Source organism: Thermobia domestica, chromosome 1, assembly GCF_964235325.1.
Source record: "Thermobia domestica chromosome 1, izTheDome1.hap1.1, whole genome shotgun sequence".
NCBI lineage: Eukaryota > Metazoa > Arthropoda > Insecta > Zygentoma > Lepismatidae > Thermobia > Thermobia domestica.
This window is the reverse complement of record NC_137454.1, coordinates 961,815-980,245: the sequence shown is the minus strand read 5'-3', so window position 1 is coordinate 980,245 and position 18,431 is coordinate 961,815. Positions and strand designations below refer to the sequence as shown.

Genomic DNA, 18,431 nt, shown 5'->3' with positions numbered 1-18,431 from the left:
AGTTAGCAATATAGATTCATACTAAGGTTATCCAATCCGGTGCCATGTTGTATGGGAAAATATTGGAGATTTTAATGGTTTCAATTGTTTCTTAAATGACTACTTAAGTCTGTAAACGTAAGCAGTAATGACGTCAGAAATTTAATATTGTAAACGTAAGATGACGTCAGAAATTTAATGAAACATTTTCCCCGCCTCATGTACTAAATTTGGTGCCTTTATACTCAGCGATTTCAAAGAAAAGTATTGATGAAATGGTGGAATGAATAGTGGGAGGAAACGGGAGAATCCCGAGAAAACCCACGAACACGGTGTTTGTTCACCACAAAGCTCACTTGGCGAAAGCTGGGATCGAACCATGGACTCTACGTTCTTCCAGCGAACCATCATATCCTCTAAAACCACACAAGTATGTTATTGACTGGTAGCTTATACAAGAATCTATAATAACAGAAGCATACCTGTTCCCAAATAACAGATTAATCTAAAGGGCATAATAGTAGGACGATAAACTAATACACAATTATTTGTCCATACGTAAGGGCATTACTGAAGTGGGGACTGATTCGTCGCCAAATGTACAGACTTCTATGAAATCAGTATTGAGAGCGATTGTTCAATAAGCGAGAGAAAACAGAGCGGCAATTTGAAATCGAGACTGATTTGTTTCTCAACATGTGAGACAGTTGTGCGAGATGTGGTGCAAACAAAAGAGGAACGTTTCATGAGCAACATACCAAGTGCATTGATCCTGACTGATATTACGTGTGTAGGCGTGGTGAGTGTAAACAGATGTTGCTAAGCTACGTCGTGAGTTCAACATGGAACAAAGAATGAACATGAAGTTTTGTGCGCGTCTGAGTAAGGATGCTACAGAAACTTATTAAATTTTGTAACAAGTATATGGGGCACTTGTTTATCCTCTGCGCGGGTATCCAGTTGAAGCAAGAACATGAAAACACAGGAATTGGTGGAGAAAGTGAGGACAGTGATCAAAGACCGAAATGTGACACTGCGAATCCTTTTTGAAGAGTTGGACGTAAATAAAGAAATTGAGCGACGAATAATAACCGACGATCTTAACAAGAGGAAGGTCTATGCCCGTTTTGTTCCTCATTCCTTAACAAATGACCAAAAAGGGGACAGGATTGATCACTGCATAGAACTGATTGCTACCTTCAATAGGGTTCCTAATTTTCTCCTGAATCGTTACTGGGCTTGAAACACTGGTTTCTTCAACATGATCTGCCGACAAAACGTCAGAGAGCAGGGTGGAACTCTCCATAAGCCAGAAAACTATGCTTGTCAAAATCCAAAATCAAGTTTTTGCTCATTGCTTATTATGACAGTAAGGGCATTGTACATAAGGAATTTGTACCTACAGAACAGACAGTTCTTGAAGTATTGAAGCTGTAATTGCATCGTAACACACATGTGAGGCCCGAGTATTCGGATGATGTTTAGTGGGGTTTGCTCAATGGCAATGTTTAAAGTCACAAGGCAGTGGTTGTACAAAACTTTCTGAAAAAAAAAAAGTGTTCCACCCTCCCAATTCACCAGATTTGGCCCTGTGTCATTATTTTCTATTTTCTAAAATCAAGTCTGTACTTAAAGGTTCGTACTTTGATGATGTAACAGCTATCAGGGCTAGGACAAGGGTTTTCAACAGCATTTCACAAAAGGACTTCCAGTATTTCTTCTACGCACTGCCAGGGCTCAGCAGTGTATGGCTACAAGATGGTCGTAGATCTTAAAAAGTAAGAAACGTTCTATGTTCACTCCCTTTTTGTCTACAGTTTCAGTTTCGATTTCAAATCGCCGCACTGTGCATGTGACCATACGACATGAATACGTAAAACAGTTCCACTTGTAAAATAAATAAAAATAAAAATAGATCTAAAAACACAATTAAAGATTCGAAACTGTAACTCGACTGAATCTTTTTTGGGGGAAAAAATCACGGATATTAGTTAAAATTTTTATCTACTTTCGTTAATTCTGCCATGAAAAATGGAAAATAATTCAAAATGTTTGGTTTCGTTTATCTTAGATTAGATTACGATAGATTACCAGAAGTTGATTATTTTTACAGGAACACGAAACGAATACTTTACCTGATGATATAGTATGAGGCCGATCATTCATTATAGCCGTTGCAGCTCGTTCGAATTGAAGAGTTTCTTGAAGATTAGGCCACGTGGCGGTCGTGTTTGGGAGGCCTCCACCTCCTGCTGGGTACGGCGTCGACGGAGTACTCGAGTTACTGCTATTACTAGTACTACTCTGCTCAGACATATTGGACACCTTCAAACAAAATCACAGGTTAATACACAGCCGTATACACAACTAGTTACCAAACTGTTAACGTCTCTGACGGTTAACAACTTTCAAACTATTCGTGAATTGCAACAGAATTATTTTACATAGAAACAATTATATACATTTTATTAAATAATATAGAGATTTAAAGTTAAGCGTCTACTTAATTATCTACTGATTGAAGCTATAGAAAATTCGACTTAACTGGCATCTCCATTTTCTTACTTTAATTAAAATTTTCAATCCGGGAGGGGACTCTTCTTCAGCAATGGCTTGTGTTGCGTCACCGGACCCTTTTCTTTACATTTCCAATTGTGGTTAAAGCTTGCATATAAAATACAAATTTTACACGGAAGTGTTAAAAAAAGGTCCTGCGACGCAGCAAGAGCCATTGCTATAGAAGATCACCGCAAGAACTACAAAATTTCAATTAAAGGAAGAAAACAAGAGGTATAAGGTAAGTCACATTTCTTATGACAACTCAGTGACGCCGGAAACATGAAACTTGTATTCTACCAATGATATGTTTTGTTCAGACGAGTGAGCTTTGGATGAACATAGATTTGTTCAACTTATTAACAATAATACAGAAATTACAATTTTTCTTTTGTTTGTTTATTCATAAGTGAAAGGAGACAATGAAATGCATATGCTACTTACTACAATCATAGATAATGTTATTCTACAACAGAAAATATGAATCTGAAGAATTTTCAATATTGCCATCCATAGAAATTACAGTGTTGTCAGAGTAATATTTTCTCAAAATCTACGTTAAGGCAGCGACTAGAGGAACGAACTCACCTGCATTTTATTACGTATCAAGTTAGCCTGTGAACTACTTTTAAATAACATTATTATTTAATTTTAAGAACTGTATGTTAAAACTATTTTGTTTATTACAAACTAAATACAACAATTATTTAAAAAGTAGTTCACAGGATTCCAAGACAAAATGATACGTAATCAAATGCTGTTGAGTTCGCTCTTCTAGTCACTGCCTTAACTTAGATTTTGGGGGAAAAGTTATTCTGGCAACACTGAAAATTCTTCACGTTTACATTTTCTGTTGTAGAACAACATCTATGATTGTGGTTAAGTTGCATTTCATTATCTCCTTTAACATAAGCAAAAGAAAAATGGTACATTTTATATTATTTTAGTAAGGCAGGGTCTTAAAGCAGAACTTTAGTTTGTGTATACGTATACTTATATAAACTTTAGTATATGTATATATTAAGGGATACAAAATAGAAACTGGATCCACTAGTCTAAGGATAGAAGTCAGTGAAGGGCTTTTGTGAACGCGGCATTGAACCTTCGGGTTCCATAGTCCATACAGTTAGTTAGTTAAACTTACATGAAATTCACATACACCGTAGTTATAAAAACTTTATGTAGGACATACGCCAATGTAAACTTAACACGGAATTTGATTTATACGAAGTTTATGTACCCTTAGGTACATTCAAAGGGACCAAGCGATCTGAATGAAGTTTTTTTCGTAGAATGAAAGTTCCATGTCTACAATCACTGAATTACTTCTAACTACTTCCTATAGTGACTTATTTAATTACGCAGGATATCTTCAAAATACAGTGCTGTATTGACATCAATTTTCGCAAATACATTATCTAGAAAGGAATGTACTATGTTCCATTACAGTTAATCAAAATTAGCTTTAACAATTAGAGTCACTTAATTAATATATTACCTGTATATTATAAATTCATTATTACACTCACTATCATACTTCCTCAACAAAAAAAGCAGCTCAAATACTTACCATTTTACTCCACAGATTCCCATATTTGTTTTTTGGAGCAAACAAAGATTTACAAACACTTTAGGATATATTTATATACAAAATCTGACCAGGTACATATGTTAATAAATAACATTGTCTTCAATAATAAATCACATTTAAAAGAATTTGATTTTTGTAAAAGGAAAGATTTATTTTTCTCTTGTAAGCAACTTAACTAAACAATTAGTACTGGGATCATTATTTCGATTATTTGATATTTTTATTCTTCTTAGTTTTTACTTTTTGGTTCGTTCAAAACACTGAACCATGATTTGTGAACAATTACCTTTGGTTGTTGGAAAGTAAAGCTCGTATTGACTGTCACAATTTCTCTATTTTGTCTTCCCGGAAAACATGTATTTTAAGCTAGATTGCCATGTTGCAAGAATCTTGTAGTTGTCATTAAAAAATCTTGCAACCCCATCTTTCTATTTACTGTTTACACATTACAACTTTCTGAAAGCAAGAAAGATATCTCCACTCATGCAGCACTGCACTCTAGTGGACAAATAGTGAACCTCCTCATTAAAAACGTGCATTTTGGCGCGCTTCACCTCTCCGCCCACAAGAATCCGTTGTTTCGAAAGTGGCGAAACTTTTTTTTTTTTTTTAATGTCAGTGGGAAGGAGATAGCAGGAAGGAAGCAAGACGATCCAGAAAGTTGCACATAGTTTGACTCCTTGCAAGATGGAAAAATTGTTGCGTGTCCCTTTCAAGATTATGTTTACACGGAGAAATATTGTAGGGTTGCAAGATTTTTTTAATGACAGCTACAAGATTATTGCAGAATGGCAACCTAGCTTAAAATACATGTTTAACTTCCAACCTTTTAGCCAGTTGAGTCGAAACTTTTACACTATTAACTAGTTAAAAAGATATTTAAGAGTCCTCATCCCGGCGAAATTAAAATGCCGCTAATTTTAGAGTAATTGTGTGATAGCTTCAAATAGATAAAAGATAATCGAAGTGTGGAACAAGAGCGCCCTAGACAGTTATCATGTCTCACTTATCTGCTTTCGATTTCGAGCCATTTTGAAAATCGGCATTTATTTTCGCGTTTCTAAACGGCTGAAAACTGAAAGCCACTAGGTGACTTGTGATAACGGTACCTCACGCAATATAATACTGTCTAGGGTGCTCTTGTTCCACATTTCAATTATTTCTTATCTATTTGAAGATATCACATAATTACTGTAAAATTAGCGGTATTTTAATTTCGCCGGGATGAAGCCTTTTAAGGACGAAATTATGAACATGCTAGCAGAATTATTAAAAGTCAGTATGACAGAAGAATTATTAAAAGTCTGAACATTTATAATAATTATCTTATTCTACATGAAATGTAATCTGGGACGTTGAATGAAAACATATATTGTGAGATAACTGAAAGAAAACAATTAATAATAAGCCTGTAACATATTTTCTACTCATTAAATTTGACTGTTACCATAAACGAGAAATTTGACCATGATATTGATGATAACTGAGTGAGAACTTTTATGATCTACCTTTATAAATCTTAGCTGTTAGAAAAAGTTTTAGTTCGTCCCAGACGTAACAAGGTAGGAAGTTTGCAAAACTAAGTGCATTTCCTATTGAATACTTACTAGTATAATACGGGGTATTTCAAAACAACACCTACAGCGTTTGGGAGGTGATTTCTGACACCAAGATATGACAAAAAAGTATAGACCAACCTGGGTGCGAAATTCGTCATTTCAGAATTACAGGGTGTCGAAAACATGAAGAAAAAAAAAAAAAAAAAAAACTTTAAAGGTCCATAGCTCTAAAAGTACGATACCTACCGTAGGCGGGTCAAGACTTCACTTAGGAACTATTATGTGCCCTATCCAAATATCCATGTTTCAGAATCCTGCGGTACTTTTGCAACAATTTTTGGGGTCAGTACTTCAACTTATACGTCCGTAGCCAAACTCCCTCTATAAAATAATGTTGTGTACGGCAGGAGTACGGCAGTGAGTACGGCAGGATTCTAAAACATGTGTTTTTTGATAGGGCACATATTAGTTCCTAAGTGAAGTCTTGACCCCATAACGGTTTGTCCCATAGTATTAGAGTTATGGACTTTTAAAGTTCATATTTTCAAGTTTTCGGCAGCCTATAACTCCGAAATGAATATCCAACGGATTCCTGCGCAGGTTGATCTATATTTTTTGTCTTATCTTGGTGTCAGGAATCCAAACGTTGTCGGCGTTGTTTTGAAACACCCTGTATAAATTTATTATTTGTAAATGAATGGAAAAAGTGAATATTAAAGAATACGGGATAAAAATTATAAACGAAGAGAAACGTGGTAAGCGCACAGCAAAGGAAAACAGGAATTGCTGCCACACGAATATAAAAAATGAAAACGCTATTAACACAGCAGGGGATTGGGTTCATAAATTTTGCGACTTGCTGGGTATGAGGATCTCTTTTAAAATCTGACGTAACACAAAATAAGATAATTCATTGACACTAACTTCGTACCAAAGGGAAATAAAATCTAGTGTGTGAACCTCTTTAATAATGAAATAGTCCTACTTCAATATTCTCCATCTTACGCCCTTCAGCATATCTAATATTTCGATTCCTGGCTGCAGTTTTCACAGAGACGAAAGTTACGTTGAAGTACAACCGTAGTTGGTAAAAATACACGAGCTTAAAAGTAATAGCGCGGATCTTCATCCTGAAAATTCATCAGGTTCTATTTCTAATTGCAAGCGTTCGATTAAGAGGTAGTGGAAAAGTTAGTCATTTGTGAGTCATCCTACGCTGTAAGCACCTACACGCCCTCTAACGGATGTAATTTTCTACTTAAAAATAATATACAGGGTGAACCTGAAAGATGTGCACAAACTCCGGGAGGTGATTCATGATATCAAAAAGTCCTCTTGCATATTGTCGAATTCTGCGTTGTGTAAGAGTGACAGGGCTGCCACCTTGGAATCGAAAATCAAATCGTGACAATCGAAATGCACCATGCAAGAGAACGTTTTGTCTTCTTTTGATGTGTTGAATCACCTCTCGAAGTATGTGCACATCTTTCTGTTCCGTTGCAATCGTCGCGATTCGATTTTCGATTGCAAGTTGGCAACCCTGTCACTCTTACACGACGCGAAATTCGACAATATGCAAAAGGATTTTTTGTCTTTTTGATGTCACGAATCACTTCCCGAAGTTTGTGCACATCTTTCAGATTAATCCTGTATTGTACTCTTCATTAGAAAACTACATCCTTCCACGTAGCGCAGTTGCTAACGCTCTCGCCTTTGGTGCGAGCGGTCCCGGGTAGTCTCCATGGGGGCACTCGGTCAAAAAAGTGTAAAATGCCTTTTCAGGCCAGCCACGCTAAATGAGGTTTTCTTCATTCAGACCACGCAAATGCCGGGGTGATACCGAACATATAGGTCCCAGGCCGCTTTCGTCTTCCTTTCTTCCTTCCCTTTCCCGGGTGGTATGCTCGCCGAGGGACGTCATTCCTCAAGCGTGACGGGCTAAAAGGCCACGGCTGCCGAGAGCCCAGAAATCTAAATTCTAAATCCCTAAACCCCTAAGAATTGCATTAAACATACGATTGGAGAAGACATAGATGGTAGCATGAGCAATCGGCAGCAGAATCAATGGAGGTTGTACGCGTAATGCCAAGCCACTCTAACACCAGAACGGAACGGCTAGTGAGGAACGCTGAAATAGACGATTAGCTAATCAAAATATCTGAAACAACTCTGTTACCCCCAAAATGGCTGCTATGTCTTTACTCGTATAGCTTCCATTTACTCTGATCAACATTTGGTGTCTACCTCTACTGACACGCTTCTTTCTACTCGAAATTCTGCAGTGGCTGCGCGTAGCGTAGTCTTTGATGCGAGTGATCCCGGATTCGATTCCCGGTGACGACACTCGGTCGAAAAAATTTTAATGCTTTTCAGCCCAGCCATCCTGAATGAGGTTTTCCTCATTCACACAAGGCAAACACTGGGATGGTACCTCACTTAATGGTCCCAGGCCAGGCCACTTCCTTCCTTCCTCATTTCTTTCCTTTCTCCTAATTCTCCTGCCAGTGTGCTCGCCAAAGGACGTCATCTCCCATACGTGATGGGCTAATATGGCCATAAACACCGAAAGCCCAGAAATCTAAATTCTAATCGTAATCGACATTTGCAATCAGAGATAAAAAATGAGGAAGGAAGAAGATCCGTCTATTGTATTACACTTTTCAAAATGTTGCGAAAAGCAAAGAATAATCCTACAATTAATCTTAGAAAACACTGTTAGTGAATACACTGTGCTGTCTATATACAGCATGTCCATAAAAATACTACCATATTTTAAAGTGGTATTACGTCACTTTGGATGATCGTATTTAAATGAAATTGGTCACATTTGAAAGAAAAACCCAAATATTTTTGTGCATGTCAACAATGGACAGCAATGTGAATAATGGACGGGATTAAACACAGATAAAGTAAATTCACTCATATTTACTTTGTGATTAGTCGATATGGATCCAATTTATCTTGACATGCTCACTAATTGGTTATTTCTACAAATAAAGGAGGAAGAAGGCAATAAATTTATTTTCCAACAAGATGGAGCACCTCTTCACTGGCATTTACATGTTCGGGAATATCTGAATGGGTGGTTTCCAGGAAGATTGATTGGACGTGCCGGAAATGATGATAATGTCTTCTACAAATGAGCGCCGAAGTCGACTGACTGAAAGGTATGTGATTTCTTTTTATGGGGTTACGTAAAGGATTGTGTGTATGTACCCCTATTGCCTCAAAACCTGCAAGAAGTGTAAGTTCGTGTCAGTGCTGCCATCCAGACCATTTCATCAGATATGTTGGAGCGTGTGTGGCATGAATGGAAATATCGTCTCGATATCTGCATCGCCACTCGTGGGGCCCACATTCAATGTCTACAAGATATAGTAAAAAATATTTTAAGTTTTTCTTTCAAATGCCATCAATTTCATTTGAATACGATTATCCAAAGCGACATAATACCACTTTGAAGTACTATAGTACTTTTATGGACACACTGTATTTCTCACTGTCGAAAAACACGTTTCTACATCTGTCATAACGTAGTGGGTTCAGCCGACGAATTGGGCATGATCTAAGATCATCTGACAACACTAACTTCCTAGAAAATTAGCCAGAGAAATTTTAATGAATTCTTTGATTTATGAAATATTTTGAAAAAAAAGTTAAAAACTGGTGACAAGCACGTTTTAACTTTTTCTCTCTCAAAAAAAAAAAAAAAAAAAAATCGTCTTGATAAATTATAGACCAAAATATTAAACATGTTGAAGGAAGTTGCAGCCGACAGAGACATTGAAGTAAGACCTTTCACGATTTTATATCCTCAGTGTGTCATCTCTAATATAATTTATCTCTAGTTTAACTCAAAGTATTTGTTGTCGCCAGCGCCTATTCAACAAAAAACATCGAAGCATTAAATATAATTCATGCGAAGGCAAGAAGGTATCATGCTTATATACTAAGAAGACAAGTAATGTAGCTAATAACAAAATAAACCATCCAAGTGACTTTCTGCATCATCCGTTGCGCAAAACGTTTGGGCAGACACAGAAAAAGGTTGCAGTGAAGAGATTTCACACTACCTGTCCATTGTGCAGAGCAGGAGAGGGAGTTGGCGGGCGAAGGAACAGCATGTCCTGGGAAGTGAAGCCAGAATCTTGAGAGGAAACGCTGGACAGGCGAAGCGCGCCCCCCGCAGGGTTAGGTTGCTATGAAACAGAACATAAGAAAAGAAAAACAAAACTAATTTTAATTGCGTTCGTCTCTAACATCTACAAAGAAAATCAACAAAAATAAGTTGTTTTTTTTTAAAAAAATAATAATAATAATTCGTGGTATGCAAATTCCTTGTATTTTATCCATTACATATGAATAACATTCTCGATTCAAATTAAAGTTAAAAAGTAGCTTCATAGATAATTTAATAGGTGAGTACTATAGTTTTACTATTATCTTGCGTAGAGTAATATTTAATTTTTACTGAATATAGAATGTTCTAGTGGACTGAGAAAAAGATATTTGTTATAATTTCCTTTTATATCTTGCAGCTTATCTCTACCAAAATTTTTTCTAAACGTTGTTAGGGCAGGAGGACTTTGAAAAGTTACAAAGAAGAGTATATTATAATAAACATTCCATTTTGAAAACTGAAACCTTGAAGTTTTACGTCCCACGGCTATGCCGGCTAGGCTAAAGAAGACGGTGATGATGAGAAATGAATGAAATTCTGGAATGAAGAAAGTAGGAGGAAACGGGAGAACCCCGAGAAAACCTAGGCACGTGCTGTTTGTCCACCACAAAGTTCACTTGGCGCGAGCTGGGATCGAACCAAGGATCCCATGCATTACAAGTGAACGCTCTACCACTGAGCCACCGCGGACTCATCATCAAAGATTAGTTGCTTAGTTCCACTTTTTATGGAAATTGTACTACATTTATTATATTCTGATGTCAGCCATCTTACACACATACGAATGGACGAGAAAAGTCGTAGCAGTTTCATGATACTCAATTAAAGCTATCAATAGTGTTATTTCATTTGAAGTCATTTTAGTATTTAAAAGTCACACAATATTAATATGATGCACAGTGTTGTTTCGCGGAGTGGAGCAAACTGAAATGTATTTATTCACTTATAAAATTTCCTTGTAAGTACATACACGCTCCAAATGAAGAGGCCGACGGAATTATGTGGTTTATAAGACAGAAATGGACGAAGAACATAAGTTTACTTTCATTTTCACATCAAACCGTTACCAGAAAATAACCAATTTAGATCACACGAGTTAAGGACTCTTTCCTCCTAATTTTACATGAAAATACTACAAGAAAAACCAGTTGAGAATGTTCCAAGAGCATTGCCAAAACGAGCTTAAAACGAATTAATTTTTCTTATTAACTTCAACAGACTTTATACCAATTGTTCTATGTACTTCATCATTACACTCATTAAACAATTCTTGTAATATATCTATCGATTCACAATTCTCTTGAGTATTATTTTTTTCTTTCACATGTTTTGTTTAAGATTTCTGTTAAAACGTTCTACGATATGTTATTTCAAGAAGATACATGCTCAGAATGGAGGGCTCAAAATTGAAAAATTTGCAAAATATCATTTATCTATGACTTACGGCTCCCGAGATATGGCTCCTTAAATCTCCCGAAATCGGAACTTTTTTTTGGCTAATATCTGGGGAACGGTGGCCAGTTGGCCAGTGGCCACCGGTTACTATTTGGTACCAAAATGTTCATCATCCTCTTAGGTATTGATCTACACCAATATGATCTTCCTATGACTTGCAGTTCCCGAGATATGGTTCCATAAAAATCTCCCGAAATCGGAACCTTTTTGGCCAATATCTGGGGAAAGGTGGCCAGTGCTTACTATTTGATACCAAGATGTTCACTATCTTCTTAAGTATTGATCAGCACTAATATGATCTCTCTATGATTTACGGTCCCCGAGACATGGCTCCTTAAATCTTCTGAAATCGGAAGTTTTTGGCCACTGTCTCGAAAACGGTAAGAGTGACGCGAAAAATTCCATCACTTCTTTCAAATAGTTTTTAATGCCCTATCGAATAGAGTGCTCAAAATTGAAAAAAAAATCGCAAATAACAGACACACACACACATTCACAGACAGAGAGACGTAAAGAAAATGAAAAATGAAATGAAATCTTTTAAGTTTTACGTCCCACAGTTATGCCGGTTAGGCTACAGGAGACGGTGATAATGAGAGATGAGCGAAATGAAGAAAGTGGGAGGAAACGGGAAAACCCCGAGAAAACCCACGAGCACGGTGTTTGTCCACCAGAAAGTCCACACGGCGCGAGCTGGGATCGAACCATGGACCCCAAGCACCGGAGGTGAACGCTCTACCACTGAGCCACCGCGCCTCCAGAGACGTAAAGAATTCAGTAAGAAACTTTTTAACTTCCTTTATAACAAAATTAGGGGATACTGAGACAATTTGTGTAATGGGAATTTTGCATACCACGATGTTTAACACAAACAAAATTAAACTTAAAAGAAAGTCGTAACGTAAACATAAAAAAATTAATCCAAACAGAAAAGGTTTTGTAGAGGCTTTAGAAAGTAACCTGAGAGGGGATGGAAATAACAGTTGTCATAATGAAAAGAGCGCTTCTGAATTTTTTTCACTCAATCAACAAACAAACTGAAATTTAAAGAAATACTAACAGGCACCAGAAATAGTAAAACATAAGCAACACATTTACAATAAAAATTAGAAAATACTACATGCATTATTTTGACGTATAATGTACTCTTTTTCTACGAACAAAGTCTTTAAATTTTACAATAAACTTTTAATAAACTACATGCTTTCTTTTCTTTTCGTGTGCACAGAGAAAAAAAGAAGTCAATGCAAGAATATCTACTCTGTATGCTACGTTACTCTTCCATCTTTTCAGTGCCTTTCCTCTCTCTTTTGCAACATACAAACTACTTAATATTTTGTACCATTTTACTATTATATTGAATGTTAATAAGTTAACTACATAAATTATTCCATACAAACGCTTAGCCGAAAATGAATAATAAACCTGAAAAAATTAAGGAAATGAAATGAAAATCCTTTGGTAAATTCCTTACGGGCCTGTAACTTAACTTCTCATTTTTCGATCAAAAGATCCAATATATTTCAATCAGAAGGTTTCTTCTACGTCTTATATTTGGAGAACCACATATAACGTAGCTAAAACCCCGAATTATCAGTTAACTCAGTATAATGTGCTTATCCCTAGAAAATACGAAAACTCGATTTAGGGGCCGTTCAAAAATTTTGTGGCCCCTGATCCAAAAACTTAATTATTGGCTAAGGTCGCAATCTTTTGATGCATTTTTTTGATCACTCCTAAAATTCTTGTTTGTCAATATTACCACTTCAATTATTTAATTTCTTTCTTCATAATTTTATGAATAAATCTGATCATTATTTCAATACAATAAGCAGTTTCTAAAATAATTTGATTTGAAGAACAACAATCCTAATTTTCCAATTCTCATCAGGGAGAGCAGCGGAATTCAAGCAAAGATGTTTGCCAGATCTGAGCGAGGCGAAGAGAGCAGCGTAGTTTTGAAAAATTTGTAACCTGAAAAAATTAGCCATTCTCTTTGTCAGGTTTCTAGCTTTTGTGTTTTCAGCTGTTGTATTGTATAGTTTCTCCATGTAAATATTTTTTAAAGAAATGTAGATTTATTAAAATAATAAAAAAATAATATTATTATTTTAATTGTTGTAAGTAAAAGAAATATTAAGTTTTAAGATCTTTTTATTTATTTCAAAGAAATAATTACATTTTCATATTTACACGACAATTTTAGATACTACAAGCAGCGCTTTAGTAATTCTACGCGGTTGGCGCGCCGTCCCGAGTTCAATTTCCTGTGCAGCTTACTTTGTATTCCTATAATCGCGATACTTTTCATACAGTACCTTTTCCCTCAGAGAGCAATCTTAGGAAGTAAACGAAACATGATTGAAATGGTCGGGTAAAGTCGATGGGAACGAATCCATAGTGCATCACAGATTCTGAAAATTCTATTCTGGAATCTTAAGCCTGAAACATAAGGGAAGTTCTGGTTGTCGTTCTCCTGTTGACAAACTGAAGGCCAAAATAGAAGCTGAACCAAGGAAAACGACACTAGGGATTGGGAGGAGAAAAATCCATCATGACCAAAAAATATTGTGAGATATTTGACAAAATGCACCGAAACTACAAGTTCTGTGTATGACACTCGTAAAATGGAAAGTTGAATCATGATACATAGTTCAATAACGTGCACAACGTCACTGCGAAATTTATACGCGTTGAGATACGAAACTCAGCCTTATCTATGATGCTTTCAGGATATCTACGTTCCGATTCTTCTTTTTTTTTTCATTGAACTTTTTTTTTTTTTTTTTAATTGAACAAATTCTCACAGCGATACTTATTCAATTTAGGGCAGTACTTACTCACTGTCTACTCCAGCATCACAGATTTCTGTTTTATTTGGTTTAATAAACTTGTTTGTGGTTGGCAGAATACGTTATTGCTGTTTTTTTTTTCTATATTTATTTATTTCTAATAAACCAGTTCAACTTAAAGTAGGTTATAAGAGAAAATTACGCATTAATCTTGCAAAAACCTAAATTTGGAAAGAGATAAAACTCCTCACAAGGGGTTTGTAATCTATTATTCCATCCTTTAACAAGGTTTTAATGACATTTTGTTACACCATCAAGAGCTAGTGACATAAGTAGCACATTCTAAATTGAAGAAATGATAGTTTTCTTAGTACTAGTGTGTTTAATATGTGAAGTCCACTGCAATCTTCATTGAGATTTTGCCTTAAAATTTGTTATTTTATTTTGAGTTAGAATTTACACAATTGTCATAATAATGTCAACAGAATTGTCATTTACATCAACAACATACTTAGTGGTTGATGAATTTAAATTGGTAAAAAACATACCTGGTTTCATCAGCATTTAATACTAATAGATGACCATTAAGCCAGGAATTTGTTTATTCATTTCTAATTCAGTTTTCATCACTAATTAATTGTGATTTTTAAGCTAGATATATCATTTTTATAAATTAAAAACAACAGTGGACCTAACACAATTCCTTATGGGACTCCATATTTTGTTTCTTTAAAATTATTTAAGAAATAGCTACTTGGATAGCTTTTGTCTAAATAATTATTAAACCAAGACAATGCTATATCAAGTATTCCATAAGAAACTTAACCAAAAGGATTTCAGACAATATTTTAATCAAATGATTTCAAAACATTTTCGGCCAAACGACAACTATAATCAAAATATGTATATTTTATGAAGTAATTACGCAGAACAAAGGCAAGAAAACCTTTCTTTTTCAATCACGTTTTAAGCTCCAGGTTATACCTTTGATTTCAAAAAACAGTACAATTAGAACCCATCAAAAAATATAACAAGAAAATTGAATAAAACAAGCATTAACTTTTGACTCTATTTGCCCAATTTATTTATTAGCATTTTAAACGTAGTTTTTCTTGTCTTTATTCCTTTAATTTTCCACATAAATATCTTTTCAATTTTCTTGTCCTATTCTTCTAATTAAATAATTTTTTGTTTTTATTAACTGCATACGAGAAAGGCTACAAGAATTAAAGCAACTTACGTGGCAAATTGTAACATGAATTCATTTTAATTTTTATTTTTATTTGCTTTCATCATTTAGATAAATCTATGTGAAAAGCATCTACATCAAGACAATATTTACCACATACAATGTCTACTGCAATTTTGTGATTAAACAGTTCTACTTATTACAAGAGATAATGCATAACTTGAACCATACATTAATTTTCACCACGTTCATTAGAGTGATCACCATCTCACAATTTAGGGAACAGTCCTGTGTCCCGAAAATACAAATCTTGCTTCGAAAGTTTTCTTCGGTTTCACAAGGAGAATACCGGAATGGTACGTTCAGACGTAGGTCTTGATCGACTTCTTTCCAATTCTTTTCCCCGAGCCCTACATGTATACTGATATACTGGGAAGGTATTGAAAATAATGTTATTAACTAACAGAAAAATCATATTTCCATTATCAGAATACTCTCCAGCCTAATGGAAATGTATACAATTAGGTGTCCTCCCCTCCCGCCAAACAGTGCCTTGCCGTAGAAAATCAGCGCTCGGGGCGAGAGTATACAACGGCGCAACCATACATATGAGTGAGGTCGACAGACCAGCCGCGAATCGACACTATGGTTGGCGCGAAGCGAAAGAAAATTTTCGAAAATAAACCTTCCTTTTCTTGATTTTGAGCAGTTTTTATTACTTTTTTTCCTTCCATTTTATATATATGTGCACATGCATTTTCCTCCCGTACTTTTGCGCCACCTTATTTCGACACCCCGCTCCCCCCTCCGCCCCCAAGCCACGGCACTGCCGCTAAATGAACGAATCTGATGAAATCGATGTTCAGGAGATGGTAGCCAAGGTTTTTCTGACCTACAGCTAGTTCGGAATGTTAGGTATTTTCTGTAGAGCATCATTCCATGTCCCGACGAGGCTGAAACGAAGGTGTTCGCCCTAATGCTCAATGGTGAAAATATTTGACCATTTGGTAAATTATCAGAAAGTGAAAAGGATAGAAAGTGAAGTCCTAGAAATAATTACTACATAACTACTAATACGATGTATAAATTGTCTACGTGCACAATCGAAAAAAAAAAAAAATCTCTAAGCATTTCTTTACAAGCTTAATTGTAATATGCAGATGCCTTTACTTTGATAAAACTAAATGTGTTCCTGTAAATTTGAGTAATACAAGTGAAACACATTATGCTTTGGCTCAAATAAAAAAATACTACTAAGGATTACCTGCGTTATAAACTTGTCTCTTAAAATAATTTATTATTTGAATGAATTCATAATAATGATCTACTCATAGTAAGGAGTTATAGAGGTGCAAATTTATGAAAATGTCTTACATTTCAAAATAACTATTATGAAAACATACAGAAAGAAGTCTCGAAGAAACTTAGATTATTTTCCGTAAAATCTTACATCCACGAATCTGATTAATTCTTGGAGTTAATTGTACTTTATACACTAAACGAATATTTTATTATATTTTATGCAATGCTAAATTCAATTCTAAATGGACGAAGTGCACTCATTTTTCAGATATATGGAATATATGAGATGAAAATGAATGCCAAAAAGACTAAAGCTATGGGGATTAAAAAGAAGGGAACGGTATCAACACTAGAACTAGGAGGGTGGAAAGAATATGTGACTAGTTTTAGAAACTGCGTAATATTTCAGTGAAGATATGCATCGGTAAGAACAGTGAAAGACGATCTTTGGAAGAATTGTCAAGTGTTGAGTACGAGTATTGGAAAAGACGTATCAAATTTTTCGTGTGGAATAGTGGATAAAGGATGAGGCAGAAAACTTGGGCACTACGAGAGACCGACAAGAAAGTATAAGAAGGGAGATTATCGGAGAATCGTAGTGTACGGAAAACCCAAGCTTGCAGCAAGTGACCTACAAGTGACGGCGGATGATAATGCTGAAATGGAGAGGGGAAAGATTTTTAGTAACATTATCCATTGAAACCAGAGTTTGCATTAGGGGGAACAGATTTTTAGTAATATTATACATTGAAGATTTTTACTAGCACTAAGCATTGAAATCAAAGTTTCCATTAGGGGAAACAGACTTTTAATAATATTACACATTAAATCAGAAACTGCATCAGGAGTGATAGACTTTTGGTAATATTATGTACTGAAACCAGAGTCTGCATCCGAGGGATGGAGTTTTAATAATATTATGCATTGAAATCAGAATCAACATCAAAAGACATTAATAAATTCGCTATCTAAATAAGTTCGTTTCTAACAGTGGAATTGTGGAGGAAATGTATTTTTATGTAATATTTCAGTATCATAAGAAATCTACGAAATTAGATCAGAGTTAAGACAATATAATCAAACTTTTCCACTCATGAAGCTTCAGATAAACATCGTACTTTAAAAAAAAAAAATCCTTGAAGAAGGTGTGAACAAAGACCTGAAACGTCTCTTGTGATTAGTTGGCCTTACCCAGCAACGAGGGAAGACTCACCTGGGACAACGACCGGTGCCAATAATGATGACTTGGGGAGTGAGACTTTGTGCTGCCACTCGAGGAGCTGTTGAGGGAACTGATGCTACACATACTGGACTTTCGGGAGCCCAAGGAGCTAGGGCTGCTTGGCGGCGTCTGGAATGACCAACTGCTCTCCGAACCCTTCAAATCGGCTATCACCTAACAAGCAAAGTAACGATTAGTCATTCATTATTTGGTTATCTATGTATTTAATAATAATACACAGATAAATTTAACGATATTTTAATACTAAAAACAGGTAAAATCTTTTATAGCATTATATACAAACATATAAACATGATTTGAAACAAAATAACATGAATAAAAGATGCAAATGACAAAGTGCATGGGAGTAGGATAAATTTTTATTAGATAATATACATAATAAATAAATAAATAAATAAATACAGATAGCGCATACGTGCCACATACATATAAGATTCCCTGTCAAAATGTATAATTAGCAAAACTAAGGTGTGATATGGCTACGTTTAGAACATTAATTGATAAGCGATTTTATTTATCTTGATGTGTATTATACATAATCATTTTGTCATATTTTAAACTATAATAACAAACAGCACAGATATA

General features: G+C 35.3%; 1 protein-coding gene across 2 annotated transcripts in view; it reads right to left on the bottom strand.

Moving 5' to 3' along the window:
- The window catches only part of LOC145682998 (uncharacterized), a 58,545-nt gene extending 40,552 nt beyond the window's left edge, over positions 1–17,993 (bottom strand). For both annotated transcript variants that reach the window (XM_081754355.1, XM_081754356.1), the window contains exons 1-3: positions 17,817–17,993; positions 9,759–9,884; positions 2,115–2,304 (exon numbers count right to left, since the gene is read on the bottom strand). In XM_081754355.1, the coding sequence (XP_081610481.1) occupies positions 2,115–2,304; positions 9,759–9,884; positions 17,817–17,909 (409 nt within the window). In that variant the 5' untranslated portion in view covers positions 17,910–17,993. The remainder of the gene's footprint in view (positions 1–2,114; positions 2,305–9,758; positions 9,885–17,816) is intronic.
- Positions 17,994–18,431: the final 438 nt, after the last annotated feature.